Raw genomic sequence first — 27,086 nt, forward strand, 5'->3', positions numbered from 1 at the left:
ATGGTGTGGACTCCACCACTATTAGCTCTGACAGGATGCAACTGTGGAAAACGCACAAAATATATGGCAAGAGTTAAAATTGTGTTTTGTGTGTTACGGTTTGATCGTGGACATAGTGGCCTCTGGGCATTTAGCCAACTGGAGACTATTAAAGTGCTTTGATCCTCCGCCGTGCTATCAGGAAAATCCATTACCTCAAGAAAATCCAGTCTGCTCTCTGCATCAGTGACTTTAGTAGTGCTGAGTGATTATTGCTTTTTGAGGTTGGTTGGTTTCGGTTCGATTATTACAAAATTATTATGGATTTTTGGTTTTCAATATTTAAAAACATTAAATGCACAATACATTACGTGAGTTGAATGCTGCAACAACACAGAATAAAACAAAAGTGCCACGATGGTGTGAAAATGTTTAGGAGTCAAATGTTATCAATGTAGCTCATAAAAATGACAACATTCATTATTTAGGAGTTAAATTTACACAAATGAAGTAAGTTTAGTATGACATACAGTAGGCACAATTGATACTGATGCTCCTTGGAATCATTGGTAACCCAGTACCGGTAACTCATGACAGTACTTTTGAGTGCCCATACATAGACCAACATACAGTACTGTATAAGTGTGTGAATCTATTAAATAAACCATTTGGAAGTTGATTACATCTAAACTGATCGCATTGTTAGTTTAGTTTTTCTCTTCAGAGAGAGAATGGGTGGGCACTGGGCAGTACATTGGTGTTATTGTGTGAGGTCATGGCCTCATTAGGACAATTAGAGACAATCACAGCTTTTAATCGCTTTGGAGGATTACTTTGTGTGTATTTTGCCTTTCAATTGGGTGGCCACAGCCTGTAAGTTTGTGCTAAGACACTTTCTCCTGAGTGTATGACACAAGTGCAGGTTAGGTAACATAGCCTTTGTTATGAAACTAGCATTGTATCCAGTAATTGGCTGAAACATAGTCGCCAGTTGGCTTCTGTAATTGGGTATTGCATTGCCTTCTATCACATGAACAAAGACAGTATTTAATTATAATTAAGCGATAATGCCCATGAAGCCGGTGTTTGGAGGATATATTGGCACAGGTGTTGTTAGGCCCGAGATGAAGTCAAGGGTAGGCAAACCTTGCCGATATTATATCCTCCAAACACCAACTTCGAGGGCATTATCACTTTTATTCAACGAGTTACCAACATAATCAAATAATGATTGACATATTTTAATTTTTTAAATTTAAATTTTGATGATTTTATTCATAATATTTCATCCTTCAATGAGATCTAGTCCTGACACACATTTAGGGTTACTACTGGTTCTATCGGTTCGGTTGCCAGAGACGCGACCCAGTCGTTAAGTCTTTTTGTTCTATATCTATGGACGCAACCCAGTCGTTTGTTCTAAATGTTCTATTGCAATACTGGCTGGCAATGTTCTTATCCCTTGCTTGCTAGCTAGCCAACTACGGCTAACATACAGTCACATCAAACAGTGCAGCAAGAATAATATCAAAGTATCTGCATTTTCATTTGTTTAAGCTGTTTTCTAATGAAGTTTCTTTGTATATATTCATAAAAATGCGGATTCATGACTGGCTGAGAAAAGCTGCCTGTCTGTCTGTCTCGTCCTGACTCCCGACCCCTACACGTTCATTACTATGGGACAGCTGGAGCTCGAATTTCAATATTGAAACAATGTTGCAAATGTAAGAGGGATAGACAGCAAGGTTTATGCAAGTCACTGCTATTGAAAACCAATTGCTAGTCTAAAGTAAATTGGAGATAATGTCTAGATGCTTTTTACAGTGGAGAACAAGTTTGTGAATTGTCTTGCTGGGCTGATGAGACAGTGGATTGTGCAGTGAGATGGAACAGAATAAATAAGAATTTCTGTATGCACACATGACTGTAAGTCGCTTTGGATAAAAGCGTCTGCTAAATGGCATATATTATTATTTTATTATATCAATGTCATAGCTTTACCCGGTGGTAGCTTTGTGGAATAGACAGCGGCTGGAATGCGGTTTTAACCAATCAGCGTCCAGGATTAGACCCACCCGTTGCATAACCTGTATTATATCACACTTTGGAGTTGCTGTGATTGGTTGGTTATGACTTCTATCAGATATAATCATTCTTCATTTTACTGTTTCTCTGAATCAAGGTGTGGCGCTAATAGAGATGGTCGCCTCGCTTCGAGTCCTTAGGAAACTATGCAATATTTTATTTTTTTGTATGTACAGTTGAGGTCGGAAGTTTACATACACTTAGGTTGGAATCATTAAAACTCGTTTTTCAACCACTCCACAAATTCCTTGTTAACAAACTATAGTTTTGGCAAGTCGGTTAGGACATCTACTTTGTGCATGACACAAGTTACTTTTCTAACAATTGTTTGCAGACAGATTATTTCACTTATAATTCACTGTATCACAATTCCAGTGGGTCAGAAGTTTACATGCACTAAGTTGGCTGTGCCTTTAAACAGCTTGGAAAATTCCAGAAAATGATGTCATGGCTTTAGAAGCTTCTGATAGGCTAATTGACATAATTTGAGTGAATTGGAGGTGTACCTGTGAATGTATTTCAAGGCCTACATTCAAATTCAGTGCCTCTTTGCTTGAAATCATGGGATAATAATCAAAAGCAATCAGCCAAGACCTCAGAAAATAAATTGTAGACCTCCACAAGTCTGGTTCATCCTTGGGAGCGATTTCCAAATGCCTGAAGGTACCACGTTCATCTGTGCAAACAATAGTATGCAAATATAAACACCATGGGACCACGCAGCCGTCATACCGCTCAGGAAGGAGACGTGTTCTGTCTCCTAGAGATGAACCTACTTTGGTGCAAAACATGCAAATCAATCCCAGAACAATAGCAAAGGACCTTGTGAAGATGCTGGAGGAAACAGCTACAAAAGTATCTAAATCCACAGTAAAACAAGTCCTACATCGACATAACCTGAAAGGCCACTCAGCAAAGAAGAAGCTACTGCTCTAAACCTGCCATAAAAAAGCCAGACTATGGTTTGCAACTGCACATGGGGACATGGATCGTACTTTTGGAGAAATGTCCTCTGTTCTGATGAAACAAAAATAAAACTGTTTGGCCATAATGACCATCGTTATGTTTGGAGGAAAAAGGGGGAGGCTTGCAAGCCGAAGAACACCATCCCAAATATGAAGCACGGGGGTGGCAGAATCATGTTGTGGGGGTGCTTTGCTGCAGGAGGGACTGGTGCACTTCACAAAATAGATGGCATCATTATGAAGGACAGTTATGTGGATATATTGAAGCAATATCTCAAGACATCAGTCAGGAAGTTAAAGCTTGGTCGCAAATGGGTCTTCCAAATGGACAATAACCCCAAGCATACTTCCAAAGATGTGGCAAAATTGCTTAAGGACAACAAAGTCAAGGTATTGGAGCGGCCATTACAAAGTCGTGACCTCAATTCTTTTGAAAATCTGTGGGCAGAACTGAAAAAGCGTGTGCGAGCGAGGATGCCTACAAACCTGACTCAGTTACATCAGCTCTGTCAGAAGGAATGGGCCAAAATTCACCCAACTTATTGTGGGAAGCTTGTGGAAGGCTACCTGAAACGTTTGATCCAAGTTAAACAATTTAAAGGCAATGCTACCGAATACTAATTGAGTGTATGTAAACCTCTGACCCACTGGAAATGTGATGAAAGAAATAAAAGCTGAAATAAATCACTCTACTATTATTCTGACATTTCACATTCTTAAAATAAGTTGTGATCCTAACTGACCTAAGACAGGGAATTTTTATTTACTTTTACTACTAGTATTTGGCTAAGGTGTATGTAAACTTAAGACTTCCACTGTATTATTTATTACATTGTTACCCCAGGAAATCTTAAGTCTTTTTACATACAGCCAGGAAGAACTATTGGATATAAGAGTGACGTCAATTTACCTCCATTACGACCAGGAATAAGACTTTCCCGAAGCGGATCTTCTGTTTTGGACCACCACCCCAGGACAATGGATCTAATCCTAGAAACCAAATCAAAACAACGACGCCGCAGAAGGGGCAGGGAGTGGCCTCATGGTCAGGCTCCGAAGACGTGCACATCACCCACCGCTCCCGAGTATACTACTCACCAATGTCCAGTCTCTTGACAAGGTAGATGAAATTCGAGCAAGGGTTGCCTTCCAGAGACACATTTACATTACATTTAAGTCATTTAGCAGACGCTCTTATCCAGAGCGACTTACAAATCGCATCAGAGATTGTAACATTCTCTGTTTCACGGAAACATGGCTCTCTCGGAATATGTTGTCGGTATCGGTTCAGCCACAGGGCTTCTCCATGCATCGCGCCAACAGAAATAAACCCCTCTCTGTGAAGAGGAAGGGCGGGGGTGTATGCTTCATGATTAATGACTCATGGTGTAATCATAACAACATACAGGAACTCAAGTCCTTCTGCTCACCCGACTTAGAATTCCTTACACTCAAATGGCGGCCATATTACCTCCCAAGAGAATTCTCGTCAGTTATCATCACGGCTGTGTACATTCCCCCTCAAGCAGACACCATGACAGCCCTCAGGAAACTTCACTGGACTCTATGTAAACTGGAAACCATATATCCTGAGGCTGCATTCCTTGTAGCTGGGGATTTTTAACAAAGCAAGTTTGAGAACAATGCTACCTAAAATCTTCTATCAGCATATTGATTGCAGTACTCGTGGGGGTAACACACTCAATTTACTGCTACTCTAACTTCTGCGATGCATACAAATACCTCGCCCGCCCTCCCTTCGGCAAATCCGACCACGACGCCATATTGCTCCTACCGTCTTATAGGCAGAAACTCAAACAGGATGTACCAGTGACTAGAACCATTCAATGCTGACCAATCGGAATCCACACTTCAAGATTGTTTTGATCAGGTGGACTGGGGTATGTTCCCGTCAGCCTCAGAGAACAACATCAATCTATACACTGTCTCGGTGAGTAAGTTTACAAGGAAGTGCATTGGAGATGTTGTACCCACTGTGAATATTAAAACCTACCCTAACCAGAAACCGTGGATGGATGGCAGCATTTGCGCAAAACTGAAAGCGCAAACCACATAATTTAACCATGGAAAGAGGTTTGGGAATATGGCTGAATATAAACAATGTAGTTATTCCCTCCGCAAGGCAATCAAACAAGCGAAATGTTGCTACAGGGACAAAGTGGAGTCGCAACGGCTCAGACACGAAACGTATGTGGCAGGGTCTACAGGAAATCACGGACTACAAAAAGAAAACCAGCCACGTCCTGGACACTGAAGTCATGCTTCCAGACAAACTAAACACCTTCTTTGCCCACTTTGAGGATAATACAGTGCCACCGTCACGGCCCGCTAACAAGGACTGTGCCCCACCCTCCTTCTCCGTAGCCGACGTGAGTAAAACATTTAAACGTGTTAACCCTCTCAAGGTTAATGGCTCAGACGGCATCCCTAGCCGCGTCCTCATAGCATGCGCAGACCACCTAGATGGTGTGTTTACGGACATATTCAATCGCTCCCTATCATAGTCTGCTGTGCCCACATGCTTCATGATGGCCACCATTGTTCCTGTACCCAAGAAGGCAAAGATAACTGAACTAAATGACTACCGCCCCGTAGCACTCACTTCTGTCATAATGAAGTGCTTTGAGAGACTAGTCAAGGACCATATCACCTGCACCTTGCTGGCCACACTAGACCCACTTCAGTTTACATACAGTTTGCCCCAATAGGACCACAGACGATGCAATCGCCATCACACTGCACTCTGCCCTATCCCATCTGGACAAGAGGAATACCCATGTATGAATGCTGTTCATTGACTACAGCTCAGCATTCAACACCATAGTACCCTCCAAGCTCATCATCAAGCTGGAGGCCCTGGTGCTCGACCCTGCCCTGTGCAATTGGGTCCTGGACTTTCTGATGGGCCGCCCCCAGGTGGTGAAGGTAGGAAACAATATCTCCACTTCGCTGACCCTCAAAACTGGGGCCCCACAAGGGTGCGTGCTCAGCCCCCTCCTGTACTCCCTGTTCACCCACGACTGCATGGCCATGCATGCCTCCAACTCAATCATCTGGTTTGCAGACGACACAACAGTAGTAGACTTAATTACCAACAACGACAAAACAGCCTACAGGAAGAAGGTGAGGGTACTCGGAGTGTAGTGTCAGGAAAACAACCTCTCACTCAACGTCAACAAAACAAAGGAGATGATCATGGACTTCAGGAAACAGCAGATGGAGCACCCCCCTATCCACATCGAAGGGACAGTAGTGGAGAAGGTGGAAAGTTAAGTTCCTCAGCGTAACCATCACAGACAAATTGAAATGGCCCAACTACACAGACAGTGTGGTGAAGGCGCGACAGCGCCTCTTCAACCTCAGGAGGCTGAAGAAATTTGGCTTGTCACCCAAAACCCTGACAAACTTTTACAGATGCACAATTGAGAGCATCCTGTAGGGCTGAATCACAGCCTGGTAAAGAAACTGCACCACCCTCAACCACAAGGCTCTCCAGAGGGTGGTGCGGTCTGCACAACGCATCACCGGGGGCAAACTACCTGCCCTCCATGACACCTACAGCACCCAATGTCACAGGGAGGCCAAAAAGATAATCCAGGACAACAACCACCCGATTCACTGCCTGTTCACACCGCTACCATTCAGAAGGCGAGGTCAGTACAGATGCATCAAAGCGGGGACCGAGAGACTGAAAAACAGCTTCTATCTCAAGGCCATCAGACTGCTAAACAGCAATCACTAACTCAGAGAGGCTGCTGCCTGCATTGAGACCCAATGACTGACCACTTTAATAAATGGATCACTAGTCACTTTAAACAATGCCACTTTAATAATGTTTACATGTCTTACATTACTCATATCACATGTATATAATGTATTTTACATCATCTATTGCACCTTGCCTATGCCGCTCGGCTATCGCTCATCCATATATTTATATGTACATATTCTCATTCACTCCTTTAGATTTGGGTGTATCAAATCAAATCAAATTTATTTGTCACATACACATGGTTAGCAGATGTTAATGCGGGTGTAGCTAAATGCTTGTGCTTCTAGTTCCGACAATGCAGTAATAACCAACGAGTAATCTAACCTAACAATTCCAAAACTACTACCTTATACACACAAGTTTAAAGGGATAGGTAATTGTTGGGGAATTATTAGATTACTTGTTAGATATTACTGCATTTCGCTACACTCACATTAACATCTCCTAACCATGTGTATGTGACCAATACAATTTTATTTGATTTGAGTGTAGTTTGCTGTTGTGGATCAAACAGAGTAGGGTTAAATTGCCCATAGATGCTGATCTTGGGTCAGTTTAGAATTTTCCCCACTAATGGTTAAAGGTTAGGATTGAGAGAAGGAAAGCTATACAAGGAACAGGTACCTGCCTCCCGGGTGGCGCAGTGGTTAAGGGCGCTACTGCAGTGCCAGCTGTGCCATCAGAGTCCCTGGGTTCGCGCCCAGGCTCTGTCGTAACCGGCCGCGACCGGGAGGTCCGTGGGGCGACGCACAATTGGCCTAGCGTCGTCTGGGTTAGGGAGGGCTTAGTCGGTAGGAATGTCCTTGTCTCATCGCACACCAGCGACTCTTGTGGCGGGCCGGGCACAGTGAGCGCTAACCAAGGTTGCCAGGTGCACAGTGTACCCTCCGACACATTGGTGCGGCTGGCTTCCGGGTTGGATGCACGCTGTGTTAAGAAGCAGTACGGCTGGTTGGGTTGTGTATCAGGGGATGCATGACTTTCAACCTTCGTCTCTCCCGAGCCCGTACGGGAGTTGTAGCGATGAGACAAGATAGTAGCTACTACAACTGTCATGCAGGTGATAGAGGACCCAAAAGCGACTTAACAGAAACAGAGTTTATTCAAGTCCAAACAGGGAATAACAGAAATCCTCTAGTCTGTAGAGGGGAATAACAAGAGAAGCGGCCACAGACTGCAGGTCGCTTCGGGTAGGCGCAGGCCGTAGTAGACAGAGACACCTGCTCACACGCAGCATCTGATGAAGGCAAAAAACACGACAGGACAGGGCGAAACACAATCACAGCATGGTGAATACAAAACAAGGAACCGACGGGACAGGAACGGAACACAAAGGAATAAATAGGGACTCTAATCAGGGGAAAGGATCGGGAACAGGTGTGGGAAGACTAAATGATGATTAGGGGAATAGGAACAGCTGGGAGCAGGAACGGAACGATAGAGAGAAGAGAGAGCGAGAGAGTGAGAGGGGAGGGGGAGAGAGAGGGATAGAAAGAGGGAAAGAACCCAATAAGACCAGCAGAGGGAAACGAACAGAATGGGGAGCACAGGGACAAGACATGATAATAAATGACAAACATGACAGTACCCCCCACTCACCGAGCGCCTCCTGGCGCACTCGAGGAGGAATCCTGGCGGCAACGGAGGAAATCATCGATGAGTGAACGGTCCAGCACGTCCCGAGACGGAACCCAACTCCTCTCCTCAGGACCGTAACCCTCCCAATCCACTAAGTATTGGTGACCCCGTCCCCGAGAACGCATGTCCATGATCTTATGTACCTTGTAAATAGGTGCGCTCTCGACAAGGACGGGAGGGGGAGGGAAGACGAACGGGGGTGCGAAGAAAGGGCTTAACACAGGAGACATGGAAGACAGGATGGACGCGACGAAGATGTCGCGGAAGAAGCAGTCGCACAGCGACAGGATTGACGACCTGGGAGACACGGAACGGACCAATGAACCGCGGAGTCAACTTACGAGAAGCTGTCGTAAGAGGAAGGTTGCGAGTGGAAAGCCACACTCTCTGGCCGCAACAATACCTTGGACTCTTAATCCTGCGTTTATTGGCGGCTCTCACAGTCTTCCCCGCAGACAAAGGCAGACCGGTAATGAAGTCTAAGGCGATGTGAGACCATGGTCGAGAAGGAATGGGGAGCGGTCTGAGACGACCGGCAGGAGGAGAGTTACCCGACTTAGTCTGCGCGCAGTCCGAACAAGCAGCCACGAAACGGCGCGTGTCACGCTCCTGAGTCGGCCACCAAAAGCGCTGGCGAATAGACGCAAAAGTGCCTCGAACACCGGGATGACCAGCTAACTTGGCAGAGTGAGCCCACTGAAGAACAGCCAGACGAGTGGAAACAGGAACGAAAAGGAGGTTACTAGGACAAGCGCGCGGCGACGCAGTGTGCGTGAGTGCTTGCTTAACCTGTCTTTCAATTCCCCAGACTGTTAACCCGACAACACGCCCATAAGGAAGAATCCCCTCGGGATCAGTAGAAGCCACAGAAGAACTAAACAGACGGGATAAGGCATCAGGCTTGGTGTTCTTGCTACCCGGACGGTAAGAAATCACAAACTCGAAACGAGCGAAAAACAACGCCCAACGAGCTTGACGGGCATTAAGTCGTTTGGCAGAACGGATGTACTCAAGGTTCTTATGGTCTGTCCAAACGACAAAAGGAACGGTCGCCCCTCCAACCACTGTCGCCATTCGCCTAGGGCTAAGCGGATGGCGAGCAGTTCACGGTTACCCACATCATAGTTGCGCTCAGATGGCGACAGGCGATGAGAAAAATAAGCGCAAGGATGAACCTTATCGTCAGACTGGAAGCGCTGGGATAGAATGGCTCCCACGCCTACCTCTGAAGCGTCAACCTCGACAATGAATTGTCTAGTGACGTCAGGAGTAACGAGGATAGGAGCGGACGTAAAACGTTCTTTTAGAAGATCAAAAGCTCCCTGGGCGGAACCGGACCACTTAAAACACGTCTTGACAGAAGTAAGAGCTGTGAGAGGGGCAGCAACTTGACCGAAATTACGAATGAAACGCCGATAGAAATTAGCGAAACCTAAAAAGCGCTGCAACTCGACACGTGACCTTGGAACGGGCCAATCACTGACAGCTTGGACCTTAGCGGAATCCATCTGAATGCCTTCAGCGGAAATAACGGAACCGAGAAAAGTAACGGAGGAGACATGAAAAGAGCACTTCTCAGCCTTTACGTAGAGACAATTCTCTAAAAGGCGCTGTAGAACACGTCGAACGTGCTGAACATGAATCTCGAGTGACGGAGAAAAAATCAGGATATCGTCAAGATAGACAAAAACAAAGATGTTCAGCATGTCTCTCAGAACATCATTAACTAATGCCTGAAAAACAGCTGGCGCATTGGCGAGACCGAACGGCAGAACCCGGTACTCAAAATGCCCTAACGGAGTGTTAAACGCCGTTTTCCACTCGTCCCCCTCTCTGATGCGCACGAGATGGTAAGCGTTACGAAGGTCCAACTTAGTAAAGCACCTGGCTCCCTGCAGAATCTCGAAGGCTGATGACATAAGGGGAAGCGGATAACGATTCTTAACCGTTATGTCATTCAGCCTCGATAATCCACGCAGGGGCGCAGAGTACCGTCCTTCTTCTTAACAAAAAGAACCCCGCCCCGGCCGGAGAGGAAGAAGGCACTATGGTACCGGCGTCAAGAGACACAGACAAATAATCCTCGAGAGCCTTACGTTCGGGAGCCGACAGAGAGTATAGTCTACCTCGAGGAGGAGTGGTCCCCGGAAGGAGATCAATACTACAATCATACGACCGGTGAGGAGGAAGGGAGTTGGCTCGGGACCGACTGAAGACCGTGCGCAGATCATGATATTCCTCCGGCACTCCTGTCAAATCGCCAGGTTCCTCCTGAGAAGTAGGGACAGAAGAAACGGGAGGGATGGCAGACATTAAACACTTCACATGACAAGAAACGTTCCAGGATAGGATAGAATTACTAGACCAATTAATAGAAGGATTATGACATACTAGCCAGGGATGACCCAAAACAACAGGTGTAAACGGTGAACGGAAAATCAAAAAAGAAATAGTCTCACTGTGGTTACCAGATACTGTGAGAGTTAAAGGTAGTGTCTCAAATTTGATACTGGGAAGATGACTACCATCTAAGGCAAACATGGGCGTAGGCTTGTCTAACGGTCTGAAAGGAATGTTATGTTTCCGAACCAATGCTTCGTCCATGAAACAACCCTCAGCCCCAGAGTCAATCAAGGCACTGCATGTAGCACCCGAACCGGTCCAGCGTAGATGGACCGACATAGTAGTACAAGATCTAGATGAAGAGACCTGAGTAGTAGCGCTCACCAGTAGCCCTCCGCTTACTGATGGGCTCTGGCCTCTTACTGGACATGAATTAACAAAATGTCCAGCAACTCCGCAATAGAGGCACAGGCGGTTGGTGATCCTCCGTTCCCTCTCCTTAGTCGAGATGCGAATCCCTCCCAGCTGCATGGGCTCAGTCTCAAAGCCAGAGGAGGGAGATGGTTGCGATGCGGAGCAGGGAAACACCGTTGATGCGAGCTCTCTTCCACGAGCCCGGTGACGAAGATCTACCCGTCGTTCTATGCGGATGGCGAGAGCAATCAAAGAGTCCACATCTGAAGGAACCTCCCGGGAGAGAATCTCATCCTTAACCACTGCGTGGAGTCCCTCCAGAAAACGAGCGAGCAGCGCCGGCTCGTTCCACTCACTAGAGGCAGCAAGAGTGCGAAACTCAATAGAATAATCCGTTATGGACCGTTCACCTTGGCATAATGAAGCCAGGGCCCTAGAAGCCTCCCTACCAAAAACTGAACGGTCAAAAACCCGAATCATCTCCTTTAAAGTTCTGGAACTTGTTAGAGCAATCAGCCCTTGCCTCCCAGATAGCTGTGCCCCATTCTCGAGCCCGGCCAGTAAGGAGAGAAATGACGTAAGCAACCCGAGCTCTCTCTCTAGAGTATGTGTTGGGTTGGAGAGAGAACACAATCTCACACTGCGTGAGAAAGGAGCGGCACTCAGTAGGCTGCCCGGAGTAGCAAGGTGGGTTATTAACCCTAGGTTCTGGAGACTCGGCAGGCCAGGAAGTAACAGGTGGCACGAGACGTAGACTCTGGAACTGTCCAGAGAGGTCGGAAACCTGAGCGGCCAGGTTCTCCACGGCATGGCGAGCAGCAGACAATTCCTGCTCGTGTCTGCCGAGCATAGCTCCTTGGATCTTGACGGCAGTGTAACGAGCGTCTGAAGTCGCTGGGTCCATTCCTTGGTCGGTTCCTTCTGTCATGCAGGTGATAGAGGACCCAAAAGCGACTTAACAGAAACAGAGTTTATTCAAGTCCAAACAGGGAATAACAGAAATCCTCTAGTCTGTAGAGGGGAATAACAAGAGAAGCGGCCACAGACTGCAGGTCGCTTCGGGTAGGCGCAGGCCGTAGTAGACAGAGACACCTGCTCACACGCAGCATCTGATGAAGGCAAAAAAACACGACAGGACAGGGCGAAACACAATCACAGCATGGTGAATACAAAACAAGGAACCGACGGGACAGGAACGGAACACAAAGGAATAAATAGGGACTCTAATCAGGGGAAAGGATCGGGAACAGGTGTGGGAAGACTAAATGATGATTAGGGGAATAGGAACAGCTGGGAGCAGGAACGGAACGATAGAGAGAAGAGAGAGCGAGAGAGTGAGAGGGGGAGGGGGAGAGAGAGGGATAGAAAGAGGGAAAGAACCCAATAAGACCAGCAGAGGGAAACGAACAGAATGGGGAGCACAGGGACAAGATATGATAATAAATGACAAACATGACAACAACAATTGGAAACCACGAAATTTGGGAAAAAAAGGGGAGAAAAAAAAGGAACAGGTACCTGCTGGTGTCACAGCTTCAAACAACTTTGAATGCAACCTAATATACTTCAGACACCAGCAGAGAACAGCCAGATTTCCAACAGGGCTTTCCCTGAGATGACAGTAGACTCCTATGGCGCTGTCTAACATGTCAACAAAACAAAGGAGATGATCATGGACTTCAGGAAACAGCAGACGTAGCAGTAGACTCCTATGGCGCTGTCTAACATGAAACATGCCCTTTGTTCTACCCCTTTTTTCATGGTTAGAGTCTAAAACACACCCAGCATCGGCTTTGCAATGGAGAGGACTTTTATGAGATTATGGACTATAATATTGGATTATCTGGGTAATCCACCCAGTAAATGGCATCTTTCAAAACATGGATCCGTTTCTATTTTTATGTCTTTCATTTGATTTACAATATGTACCAGACATGTATATTACTGAGAATATGCAGGACGTTTTGTTCAAGAGGTGTCCTGTCAATAAAATAATTACTGAGTTCGAGACCTGCAATGGGGATTACAATGTTGCCGTTAGCAAAAATTGCTACATTGGTGGCAGCGGTGGAATGCTGCCTTGGGGACCATCGGAGAGGCGTGCACATGTGATGTACTTGGTATGGAGAAGCATAGAGACACGCTCGCCCGAAAGGAGGGGATAGTGTAACAAACCTTGCCTTAGGCCTGTTATAGTCCCCCCCAAAAGGGTTAAACCGTTGTTTGAGCAGTGGTTAGCAGGTCAGCCTGTTGAAGACCCGGGTTGGAGGCCCGAGAGGGGGGGTTACACTGTCGCAGTTAGCAGAAATCCCTACAATATCATGGTTTATTTTGTAAATTAGACTATTGTTGAGAATTCATTGTGACCAAATTGAGTGTGTAAGAAAAAAGGGACACACAGAGAGATGCTTTTAGAATGGTTTGTGCCCCCCCCCCCCAGTTTGAAATACTTCCCAGGGCCCTTTATTTTGAAACTTGATTATGTCACACAGTAAAGCCACAAATGGGCCAGATGTTTCACCTGATGTGTAAATCTGAAGCATCCGGTTTGCGTTTTACAACGACTACCAGATATGGTAAAGCCCTGTGTCTGGCAGTGGGGGGAAAATTGAGATGGATTTTGACATTCTGATAATTTTGTCATCGATAGAACATTTAATCTCATTACACTTTCTCTTCCCAACACTACCATCTGTTACGGACAGAGTGGACTCCGTTTTGTAAACTTTACCCTTTGCCAAAGTTTTTAAAAATGGCATTATTTAGAAGGAGTGCAAGGGTGAATTGCGTTATTGTACACGCACACTTCAAAGTAGGTGTTCCCTGACAGGAATGCACAACGCGCCAATACGATCTCGCTAGCTCGTGCTTGGCTCTGCCCACCTCCTTGTTCTGCCTACTGTGATTAATTTGCTCCCATTGGAAACGACAGGATGCAGTCTCTCTTGGGGTAGTTATAAAACATCTTTGGTAAAACTGTACATTTGCAGCTGTAAGATTTACGTTACGTAAGACTGAAGAACTTGATTACAGTTTAATTCCCCTACCCTCGCTTTCACAATACACATTCAAATGAACAGTTTCCACCCTGCATAACACACGTTTTTTTCATACGAAATATAGTCAGCTGATATTGAAACTCTGATTACAATATTGTCCGTAACTAAAATAGTCTATAGCCTACTACACACACTGTCATGTGATAAGAGTAGCCTACATAGTTGGGAAATTGTAACATTGTATCCATCATTATTCAACATCAAAGGACCGTGCACTAGAGGGAGGATGTCCGGATGAAAGAAATAGCGCAACTTACTGTACACGGAAGCATATCTCCATTTGCAACAGGCGGCAGTCTATGTTAATTAGACATAGCACGGTATCCTTTACCTGGTCGGCGTGCATTACCGAGAAGAGGACCTATACGTACTGCGGCTTCCCCTGGAGTAACCATCACATTAAGGATTTCGGAAATTCTGGAAATCTAACGGAACTCTTTTCAGAGGTAGGTTATTTGAAGGAGTAAAGTATCGGATAAAGGATTTAGATGGGGAATAACTTGCATGTATGCCATTTATGAGCATTGCATATTACATATGGAGATTCTTAGCATTTGAATAACTTCAGTCTTACAGGATAGACGTATCTCTGACTCGTTCCCTAAACAGACAATGTGTCCAATTCGTCAATATGTTAGGGGATTTACGATTTCCTGCACGACGACTCTGCATCATAGGGTGCTTTTAGCTGGAACTTGAACAACCGTCCACGTAGGCTAGCCTATTGTATCAGGTAAACACTGTTGTTCCCAGAGGAAATTTCCGCGCCATAGGGCAGCAACTATAGACCTACTTAGGCTATACAAGCTACATCAAGGCGTTAACGTCTGCAGCCTATGGGCTACAATTCATATGCAAGTATTGTTTCCAATAACATAGAAACATTTGTCATTTTCAGCATAGTGCATGGCATGTGTGCATAATGTCATTTGTTGTCAGATAACGATCGCGTTATGTAGTTTAGGCACCAACAACAGATTATACAGTTGAAGTCAGAAGTTTACATACACTTTAGCCAAATACATTTAAATTCAGTTTTTCACAATTCCTGACATTTAATCCTAGTAAAAATTCAGGTCAGTTAGGACACCACTTTATTTTAAGAATGTGAAATGTCAGAATAATAGGAGATAATTATTTATTTCAGCTTTTATTTCTTTCATCACATTCCCAGTGGGTCAGAAGTTTACATACACTCAATTAGTATTTGGTAGCATTGTCTTTAAGTTGTTTAACTTGGGTGTTGGGTGAATTTTGGCCCATTCCTCCTGACAGTGCTGGTGTAACTGAGTCAGGTTTGCAGGCATCCTCGCTCGCACACGCTTTTTCAGTTCTGCCCACACATTTTCTATAGGATTGAGGTCAGGGCTTTGTGATGGCCACTCCAATACCTTGACTTTGTTGTCCTTAAGCCATTTTGCCACAACCTATGCTTGGGAAGTATGCTTGTGGTGATTGTCCATTTGGAAGACCTATTTAGCTTCCTGAGTGATGTCTTGAGATGTTGCTTCAATATATCCACATAATTTTCTATCTTCATGATGCCATCCATTTTATGAAGTCCCTCTTGCAGCAAAGCACCCCCCCAACATGATGCTGCCACCCCCATGCTTCACGGTTGGGATGGTGTTCTTCGGTTTGCAAGCCTCCCCCTTTTTCCTCCAAACATAACGATGGTCATGATGGCCAAACAGTTCTATTTTTGTTTCATCAGGCCAGAGGACATTTCTCCAAAAGTACGATCTTTGTCCCCATGTGCAGTTGCAAACCGCAGTCTGGCTTTTTTATGGCGGTTTTGGAGCAGTGGTCTCTTCCTTGCTGAGAAGCCTTTCAGGTTATGTCGATGTTGTTTGTACAGATGAATGTGGTACTTTCAGGCATTTGGATATTGCTCCCAAGGATGAACCAGACTTGTGGAGGTCTACAATTTTTTTTCTGAGGTCTTGGCTGATTTCTTTTGATTTTCCCATGATGTCAAGCAAAGAGGCACTGAGTTTGAAGGCACTGAGTTTGAATACATCCACAGGGACACCTCCAATTGACTCAAATGATGTCAATTAGCCTATCAGAAGCTTCTAAAGCCATGGAAGCTTCTAAAGCCAAGGGATTTTCCAGGCTGTTTAAAGGCACAGTCAACTTAGTGTATGTAAACTTCTGACCCACTGGAATTGTGATACAGTGAGTTATAAGCTAAATAATCTGTCTGTAAACAATTGTTGGAAATATTACTTGTCATGCACAAAGTAGATCTCCTAACCAACTTTCCCAAACTATAGTTTGTTAACAAGACATTTGTGGAGTGATTGAAAAACAATTTTTTATGATTCCGACCTAATTGTATGTAAACTTCCAACTTCAACTGTATATTAATAAGAACATTAAAAAAATTAATACCAACAATAGTTTCTTTTTTGTGAAATTTCTTTAATTTAATTGAGTCATTTTACAGAGGGGGATTACAGGTACAAAAACAAGCAAAGAAATGCATACAAAATAACGCCAATCCATTCCCCATCCACCCTCCTGCATCCTCCCCATCCAGAAACCATGCCCCACTTACCCTACCCAATGAAACCATGCCTCTCACTCCTTCCCATTCCACCCACCAAACGAGGTTGCTTATCAGTCCCACTCCCACCCATCCATCCCCAGAGTCTCAATTGTTCCTTGACTTGCACATTCATTCTCGTTGTCGATCATTTTATTGTTATAACTTCTAGTAGTAACTGAATCCCCTGGTTAAATGGGAAAGAAAGAGGTACCATTTAGACCCCCCAAAACTCGCTGCAGTAAGGCCTGCCAGCAATACTTTTCTCTGATTGATTGAGAGATTCAAGGTGCTATCATTGTCAGATAAAATAATAGGTGCAAAGCTTTGAATATTTAAATTCATGCACTTCGAAATGAATGTTGTAACTTTGCCCCAGAAGTAATTTTAAGTGCAGGGCACTCCCACATCATATGAAGGAATGTGCCTACCTGATTTAGGGGACACAGTGAATAGTTGGGAGTTGGGACCAATTTCATCATAAAACGTTTCCTTGGTGTTAAATACACAGTCTGTGAACACATCGATGTATACATTTATGGTTCGGATTAGGGGATGCCATGGTCTTATTTTTCCATATTATGTTCTAGTTAAAGGGTTTTTCAGATTCAATTAGATCTGTTGACCATACTTTTTTTAATGGCTAGCTCAGCATATGAACAAAAATATGTTTTGACTTTAAAGCAAGGAGATGTTTCTATTTTGATATTGTGAGAGAAAACATTTGACAGTCAAAATGATTTGTTTTTGGATACATTGTTATACAGTGCTATTCCAGTAATCCATGACTAATCTCTTTCTTTGTCATTTAACAGTAAACATACTGGTGGTCAACTAACACATAGTAGCCCACTAGCCCACAATCAAGGTAGAAGTTAGTGAGTTGTGGATCCCTCAGAGGGAAATCCCCAAATTCAGAGACGGTAACCATCCCAAACTGAAGCATTGTGAAAATTACGATGTGTGTCAGAATGGGGCTTGTCCTTCACCTAGCCTGTAATCACATACCTAGTATGGTTTGATTGATTCATAATCTAGGCCTACAGCAGTTGTTAAATGTTTGGGAGCCAGGTTTAAGGTTAGACACGACTTCTTTTTACTCATTGTCCTTCTCCACCATCTCTACCTTTTGTGATGAAGGCGGGGCTTGAAGGCCCAAGTGGGGCTTGAATCCGGGAGAAATCTGAAACCCCCTGACAAGATCAAATCCAATTTTATTTGTCACATGCACTGAATACAACTGGTGTAGACCTCTCTCTCTCTCTCTCTCTCTCTCTCTCTCTCTCTCTCTCTCTCTCTCTCTCTCTCTCTCTCTCTCTCTCTCTCTCTCTCTCTCTCTCTCTCTCTCTCTCTCTCTCTCTCTCTCTCTCTCTCTCTCTCTCTCTCTCACTCTCTCTCGTGTGTGTGATCGTGATGGCGTTGTGTGTGTGAGCCATGGCCCCCTCTCTGACCACCCTGGGGAAGCTGCCTGTGGTGCGCTGTCGGCTGCTGCAGCGCTACGAGCACCAGCCCTTTGTCTCATGCCTGGCCGGACTCTACGGCTGTCAATGGAGACGCTACCAGAGGACCCGCGCCACGCCGGGAGACTGCTGCTGCAGCAAGGTCAGGGATGTCAGGGGTCAAGCAGGGACGGGATGGGGGGATTGAGTTCCTAAGTGAGATCATTTGATGGGAAAAGCTGTTTTTGTTTGTTGAATATCTGGTCATTTCACAGGATGGTTTTATACCCCTGACAGAGACTATACTCACACACACTACTACTACACTGTACTCTCTCTCACTCACATGCACAACATGCATGCGTGCCCACACACACTACTACTACACTGTACTCTCTCTCACTCACATGCACAGCATGCATGCGTGCCCACACACACTACTACTACACTGTACTCTCTCTCACTCACATGCACAACATGCATGCGTGCCCACACACACTACTACTACACTGTACTCTCTCTCACTCACATGCACAACATGCATGCGTGCCCACACACACTACTACTACACTGTACTCTCTCTCACTCACATGCACAACATGCATGCGTGCCCACACACACTACTACTACACTGTACTCTCTCTTCCTCACATGCACAACATGCATGCGTGCCCACACACAAGTTATCTGTTTCTTTTTCTCCCTCACTCTGTCAATATCTTTCATGGCTTACATCATTTTTACTGTCACAGTTTTACAATCACTGTTTAGCCAGTAAGGAGCTTTTCTTCACATTGCTCCCTCTCCTCAGAGTTCAAAGTGCACTCCCTCAACTGTATGGGAAGCATTCTAGGCAATAAATGCATACATTCAGCCCTTTCAAAGAATAGCACTCTCTTATGTTTTGTAAGAGCATTTATTGGAAAATTCCACCCATCTTTTGGTATTTGTTTCATTGTTCCACTGTTGATATAGTCCCAAAAATGTTTTGCATGTCAGCAATCAACTTTTCAAGATATATAACTTTCAAAATACAGAAATACCGGCTGTATTTTGAAAGTTATATATCTTGAAAACTTGATTGCTGACATGCTAAACATTTTTGGGACTATAGCAACAATGGACTAATAGTTTCTGGGTGGAGTTTTCCTTTAAATGCTGCAAAACAACAACTTCTTGTGTGACAATCCATTGACTAATGTTAGCCCAGGCTTGAGTTGTTTACCTCATATGTCAGGGGAAAACACAAATAGAAGTGAAAAAGGTTTGCGAAGGTAGTGGCTCTGGCCATGAATCCCTGCCTTGCCACCAATATGTTGTGGGTTCAATCCTCATCACTGGTAATTACTTGTTAGTGTACATTTCCATGCCAACAGTATATGGGTTGTGCACTTGTTATGAAGTCACTATGTGGGATTTATTGTTTCTCTCTCCCCTGCAGTTGGAATGTGCCAGCTTTGCACTCCTCATCGTGACATTCTGTCTCACACTGGTCTTCCTCTACTTCTGGAGTGAAGCTCAGAATGACTACAATGATTTTGACTGGTAGGTCTGACTATTACATGTTCACAATGTAACGTAAACACACATCTAAGTATGAACAAGCATTCAAATATATACACACACACACACACACACACACACACACACACACACACACACACACACACACACACACACACACACACACACACACACACACACACACACACACACACACACACACACACACACACACACACACACACACACACACACACACACACACACACACACACACACACACACACACACACACACCAAGGCCAGACCACAACTCTGTGGTAGCAGCAGGAGTATGTCATTGAGTTTCAGTGTTGTTCCTGTCAGGAGAATCTCCTCTCCTGCATCACATTAACAACATTACCTCCTACTGTATAGCCACAACTCTTGCTATTGACTATTTGAAAAAGTTATAAAAAGCTTGCCCTGTTCTTTCAATCAGTCTGCATACAATGTTCTCTCATCAAGCAATCATATTTTCACCCATTGAACTATTCTAAATGTAATCTTGTCTTTACTAATATGTAACATTTGTTTCGTTTTGGAATGGTGCATTATCAAATGGGCAGGAACAAGGGAACAGGGGCAGGGAGGAAAAGACATGTCATCCGTATGCACTGGAATAGTGAATGGAGGCTGCTTTCCCTTAGTTTAAATTATACTGGGTAGGCTCCTCCGGTTTTCTAACATAGTGGAGCAGCTTAGAAATGGACTTACAGTAGCAGCTGGGATTCTTCTCTTTTTAGTGGCAACCATCAAAAGTCTGCATTCACACAGGATTGTGGAAATGTCTGGGAAAATAAGAACACTTCTTTCATTTCACACATTAACCACTGTTTGAGGAGCATGCAGCCTCTCGCTGTGCGACAGGTGATATTCCGTCCAAACTCTATGTCATGGGCTCTCCAACCATGTTTCTAAAGCTACCTAGTGCTTCATTTGGGACCAAACCAAGATAAATCTGTACAGGAACATTGATAGTAACAACAAAACATATTTAATTAAACTGTTGACAGGCCCCATCTCTGCACGCTTGAGAAAGGAATAAGACGAGAGAGGAGGAGATATTCTGTGGCTAAAGGTATTGTCAGCCTATTAATTATAAAACTATAAAAAAGGCCCTATTACTAGGCTATTCAAAATCAAATACAAAATGCACTATAATTGTAGGCTAACTCGGTAAACCAACCTGCACAATCAATGAACCAACAGCATCACCTAGGCCTATACATTCTCTCCCAGACGCATGGATAGAAAGATTGGAGCGTAGCACAAGGTAACCAGTCCATCCAGTATGCCTAATAATACAGTCCACACTCAAAGGCTATTACTATCTTTTTTTTGTTTTGGAGTATAGGCTAGACCAATTCTGAACCAAAGACATCTTAAATCTGTGTATTTTGTTATGTTTTTCTGGCATGCGTAATATGCGGTAGGCTATTAGGTTATGTATTGTATAACCGCACAATCATTATTTTTTAAATCTTTTTTTGTGCTCATATACAGTGCCTTGAGAAAGTATTCACACCCCTTGACTTGTGTTACAGACTGAATTTAAAATTGATAACATTTAGTATTTGTCACTTTCCTACACACAATACCCTATAATGTAAAAGTGGAATTATGTTTTTTTAAATGTTTATAAATTAATTACAAATGTACACTGAAATGTCTTGAGTCAAAAGTATTCAAACCCTTTGTTATGGCAATTTGCAAGCCTAAGTTCAGGAGTTACAAATTTGCTTAAAAAGTAAATGACTCACTCTGTGTGCAATAATAGTGCATAACATGATTTTTGAATGACTACTTCATCTCTGTACCACACACATACAATTTTTTTGTTGGGTCCCTCAGTCGAGCAGTGAATTTCGAACACAGATTCAACCACAAAGTCGAGGGAGGTTTTCCAATGCCTCGCAAAGAAAGGCCCCATTGGTAGATGGGTAAAAATACAAAAGCAGACATTGACTATCCTTTAGAGCATGGTGAAATTATGAATTACACTTTGGATGGTGTATCAATACACCCAGTCACTACAAAGATACAGGCGTACTTCCTGCCAGAGAGGAAGGAAACTGCTCAGGGATTTCACAATGAGGCCAATGGTGACTTTACAACAGTTACAGTGTTTAATGGCTGATAGGAGAAAACTGAAAATGGATCAACAACGTAGCTACTCCACAATACTAACTTAATTGACAGAGTGAAAAGAAGGAAGCCTGTACAAAAGAAAAAGAAAATCCAAAATATGCATCCTGTTTGCAACAAGGCACTAAAGTAATACTGCAAAAAAATGTGGCAAAACAATTCACTTTTTGTCCTGAATAAGACGTTTTATGTTTGGGGAAAATCCAATACAACACATTACTGAGTACCACTCTCTATATTGTCAAGCATAGTGGTGGCTGCATCATGTTATGGGTATGCTTGTAATCGTTAAGGACTAGGGAGTTTTTTTTAGGATAAAAATACATGGAATAGAGCTAAGCACAGGCAAAATCCTAGGGGAAAATCTGGTTGTCTGCTTTCCACCAGACTCTGGGAGATTAATTCACCTTTCAGCAGGACAATAAGCTAAAATACAAGGCCAAATCTATACCGGAGTTGCTTATCAAAAGACAATGAATGTTCCTGAGTGACCGAGTTACAGTTTTGACTAACTCTACTTGAAAATCTATGGCAAGATCTGAAAATTATGTCTAGCAATTATCTTTTTTATTTTTTATTTATTTTTTGTTGTTGAATTTTACCCCCTTTTTCTCCCCAATTTCGTGGTATCCAATTGTTAGTAGCTACTATCTTGTCTCATTGCTACAACTCCCGTACGGGCTCGGGAGAGACGAAGGTTGAAAGTCATGCGTCCTCCGATACACAACCCAACCAAGCCGCACTGCTTCTTAACACAGCACGCATCCAACCCGGAAGCCAGCCGCACCAATGTGTCGGAGGAAACACCGTGCATCTGTGAACCTTGGTTAGCGTGCACTGCGCCCGGCCCGCCACAGGAGTCGCTGGTGCGCAATGAGACAAGGATGTCCATACCGGCCAAACCCTCCCTAACCCGGGCGACGCTATGCCAATTGTGCGTCGCCCCACGGACCTCCCGGTCGCGGCCAGTTATGACAGAGCCTGGGCGCGAACCCAGAGTCTCTGGTGGCACAGCTGGCGCTGCAGTTCAGCGCCCTAGCAATTATCTTTAAACATTTTTATTTTTCATTTTACCCCCTTTTTCTCCCCAATTTCGTGGTATCCAATTGTTAGTAATTACTATCTTGTCTCATCGCTACAACTCCCGTACAGGCTCGGGAGAGAACGAAGGTCGAAAGCCATGTGTCCTCCGAAACACAACCCAACCAAGCCGCACTGCTTCTTAACACAGCGCGCCTCAAACCCGGAAGCCAGCCGCACCAATGTGTCGGAGGAAACACAGTGCACCTGGCCTGCCACAGGAGTCGCTGGTGCGCGATGAGACAAGGATATCCCTACTGGCCAAACCCTCCCTAATCCGGACGACGCTAGGCCAATTGTGCGTCGCCCCACAGACCTCCCAGTTGCGGCCGGCTGCGACAGAGCCTGGGTGCAAACCCAGAGTCTCTGGTGGCACAGCTAGTGCTGCGATGCAGTGCCCTAGACCACTGCGCCACCCGGGAGGCCATGTCTAGCAATTATCAAGAAACAATTTGACAGAACTTGAAGAATTTTGAAAATAATAATGGGCAAATGTTGCACAATCCAGGTGTGGAAAGCTCTTAGAGACATACCCAGAAAGAGTTACAGCTGTAATCGCTGCCAAAGGTGCTTCTACAAAGTATTGACTTAGGTGTGAATACTAACAAGTTCAAACAGGTGCCATTAATACAGGTAACGAGTGGAGGACAGAGGAGCCTCTTAAAGAAGAAGTTACAGGTCTGTGAGTGCCAGAAATCTTGCTTGTTTGTAGGTGACCAAATACTTATTTTCCACCATAATTTGCAAATAAATTCATAAACAATCCTCCAATGTTATTTTCAGGATATCTTTTCTCATTTTGTCTGTCATAGTTGAAGTGTACCTATGATGAAAATTACAGGCCTCTCTCATCTTTTTAAGTGGGAGAACTTGCACAATTGGTGGCTGACTAAATACTTTTTTGCCCCACTGTATGTAAATGAAATATTTCTTTATTTCATTTTCAATAAATGTGCAAACATTTCTAAAAATATGTTTTCACTTTGTCATTATGGGGTATTGTGTGTGTGTTTTTAGATGGGTGAAAACAATTATGTTTAATCCATTTAGAATTCAGGCTGTAACAAAACAAAATGTGGAATAAGTCAAGGGGTATGAATATTTTCTGAAAGCACAGCAAAGGCATATGCATAAGCTCTAATATGTGTATAAGTGATTTATACAACTCTTAAATTCTTTAAATTAATCATCACCTTAGAAAGCGCTGTCAATTTCATTATTTGGCTTTGAAACAACATCAATTGTGTTGTTTGGAACAACATCCATGAGGACAATGTTTTCCAGTTTCAACCTGTTGTTGAACTTCATTCTTCAAATTGATCATCTCAGCGAGGTCAAAAAATGTAGCCTAACAGTGAATTTAAAAACATGATACTGTTGATAAGTGTTTAATGATGATGATTTTTGATTACATTTGCATTGATGTCAGAGTGTTTAGAGGGACAATAGAGCCCTGAGTACCCCACACACACACATCCCCACTCTCATCGCCATCCTTGCTCTCGCTCTCTCGCTCGCTTCCTTCCGATTTTCTCTCTCTTTCTCCAGGTTTAACTTTGGGAACCTGGGTTTCTGGTTCCCCTGGTCTGTGGTGTTGCTGGTCATCGCTGCCGCCTTCTTCAGCTACATCACTCTGCTTCTGGTGAGGGGTGTGTGTTTGTTTGTGGGGCTCCCCAAGGGGGTTTGGGGGACAAGCATAAATCAGTCACAGATCAATCTGGGGATCCCCCCAGGAATATACTGTACTATACTGAACCAGAGCTATACTGTACGGTACCACCAGGGATATACTGTATTGAACCAGAGCTATATATCAAATCAAATTGTATTTGTCACGTGCTGAATATAACAGGTGCAGTAGACCTTACAGTGAAATGCTTACTTACAAGCCCCTAACCAATAATGCAGTTTTAAGAAAATACTTAAAATACCTAAAAGTAAGAGATAAAAAATAAATACAAAACAATAGCAGGACTACCGGTACCGGTACAGAGTCAATGTGAGGGGTCACCGTTGTCGAGGTAATTAAGGTAATATGTACATGTAGTTTATTAAAGTGACTATGCATAGATAACAACAGAGAGTAGCAGCAGTGTAGAAGGGGGGGCAATAGTCATTTGATTAGATGTTCAGGAGTCTTATGGCTTGGGGGGTTAGAAGCTGTTTAGAAGCCTCTTGGACCTGGACTTGGCACTCTAGTACCGCCTGCCATGATTGCAGAGAGAACAGTCTATGACTAGGGTGGCTGGAGTCTTTGACAATTTTTTTCGTCTCCGACACCGCCTGGTATAGAGGTCCGGATGGCAGGAAGCTTGGCCCCGGTGATGTGCTAAATGGCATATATATATATATATATATATATATATATATATATATATATATATATATATATATATATATATATATATATATATATATATATATATATATATATATATATATATATACTGGGTCGTACGCACTACCCTCTGCAGTGCCTTGCAGTCGGAGGCCGAGCAGTTGCCATACTAGGCAGCGATGCAACCAGTCAGGATGCTCTCAATGGTGCACCTGTAGAACCTTTTGAGGATCTGAGGACCCATGCCAAATCTTTTCAGTCTCCTGAGGGGGAATAGGTTTTGTTGTGCCCTCTTCATGACTGTCTTGGTGTGCTTGAACCATGTTAGTTTGTTGGTGATGTGGACGGAAAGGAACATGAAGCTCTCAACCTGCTCCACTACAGTCCCGTCTATGAGAATGGGGGTGTGCTCGGTCCTCCTTTTCCTGTAGTCCACAATCATTTCCTTTGTCTTGATCACATTGATGGAGAGGTTGTTGTCCTTGCACCACATGGTCAGGTCTCTGACCTCCTCCCTATAGGATGTCTCATCGTTGTCGCTGATCATGCTTACCACTGTTGTGTCATTGGCCAACTTAATGATGACGTTTGAGTCGTGCCTGGACATGCAGTCATGAGTGAATAGGGAGTACAGGAGGGGACTGAGCACGCACACATGAGGGGCCTCCATGTTGAGGATCAGAGTGGCGATTGTGTTGTTACCTAGAGTTACTACCTGGGGTCTGCCCGTGATCCTGGGGTCGGTCCAGGATCCAGTTGCAGAGGGAGGTTATTAGTCCCAGAGTCCTTAGTGATGAGAACTGTACTGTATACTGTACTGTACCACGAATATACTTTAATGTACTGAGCCAGAGCTGTACTGTAACAGGAATATACTATACTATACTATACTATACTATACTATACTATACTATACTATACTATACTATACCAGAGCTGTACTGTAACAGGAATATACTGTACTATACTGAACCATAGCTGTACTTTACCAGGGCTTTACTGTACTGTACTGTACTGTACTAAACCAGAGTTATATTGTACTCTACCATGAATATACTGTACTATACTGTACTAGGCATATACTGTACTGTACCAGGGCTATACTGTACTGAACCAGAGCTTTACTGTACTGAAACAGAGCTGTACTGTACCAGGAATATACTGTACTGAACCAGAGCTTTACTGTACTGAAACAGAGCTGTACTGTACCAGGAATATACTGTACTGAACTGAACCAGAGCTATACTGTACTGTACCAGGAATGTAATGAACTGAACCAGAGCTATACTGTACTGTAACAGGAATGTACTGTACTGAACCAGAGCTATACTGTACTGTACCAGGAATGTAATGAACTGAACCAGAGCTATACTGTACTGTACCAGGAATGTAATGAACTGAACCAGAGCTATACTGTACTGTAACAGGAATGTACTGTAGTGAACCAGAGCTATACTGTACTGTACCAGGAATGTACTGAACTGAACCAGAGTTATACTGTACTGTAACAGGAATGTACTGTAGTGAACCAGAGCTATACTGTACTGTACCAGGAATGTACTGTACTGAACCAGAGCTATACTGCACTGAAACAGAGCTATACTGTACTGTACCAGGGATATACTGTACTGAACCAGAGCTTTACTGTACCAGGAATATACCCTACCAGGGATATACTGTATTATACAGTACCAGGGCTATACTGTACTGTACCA

At 43.9% G+C, this 27,086-nt stretch overlaps 1 protein-coding gene across 5 annotated transcripts in view; it reads left to right on the top strand.

Moving 5' to 3' along the window:
* The first annotated feature begins 14,323 nt into the window (after positions 1 to 14,323).
* LOC124012646 (glycerophosphodiester phosphodiesterase domain-containing protein 5-like) overlaps positions 14,324 to 27,086 on the top strand; it is a 34,603-nt gene continuing 21,840 nt past the window's right edge. For all 5 annotated transcript variants that reach the window (XM_046326498.1, XM_046326507.1, XM_046326517.1 and 2 more), the window contains exons 1-4: positions 14,324 to 14,722; positions 18,257 to 18,426; positions 19,705 to 19,808; positions 24,582 to 24,675. In XM_046326498.1, coding sequence (XP_046182454.1) covers positions 18,259 to 18,426; positions 19,705 to 19,808; positions 24,582 to 24,675 — 366 coding nt within the window. In that variant the 5' untranslated portion in view covers positions 14,324 to 14,722; positions 18,257 to 18,258. The remainder of the gene's footprint in view (positions 14,723 to 18,256; positions 18,427 to 19,704; positions 19,809 to 24,581; positions 24,676 to 27,086) is intronic.

This window comes from Oncorhynchus gorbuscha, linkage group LG02 (genome assembly GCF_021184085.1).
Source record: "Oncorhynchus gorbuscha isolate QuinsamMale2020 ecotype Even-year linkage group LG02, OgorEven_v1.0, whole genome shotgun sequence".
In the NCBI taxonomy this organism is placed as follows: Eukaryota; Metazoa; Chordata; class Actinopteri; order Salmoniformes; family Salmonidae; genus Oncorhynchus; species Oncorhynchus gorbuscha.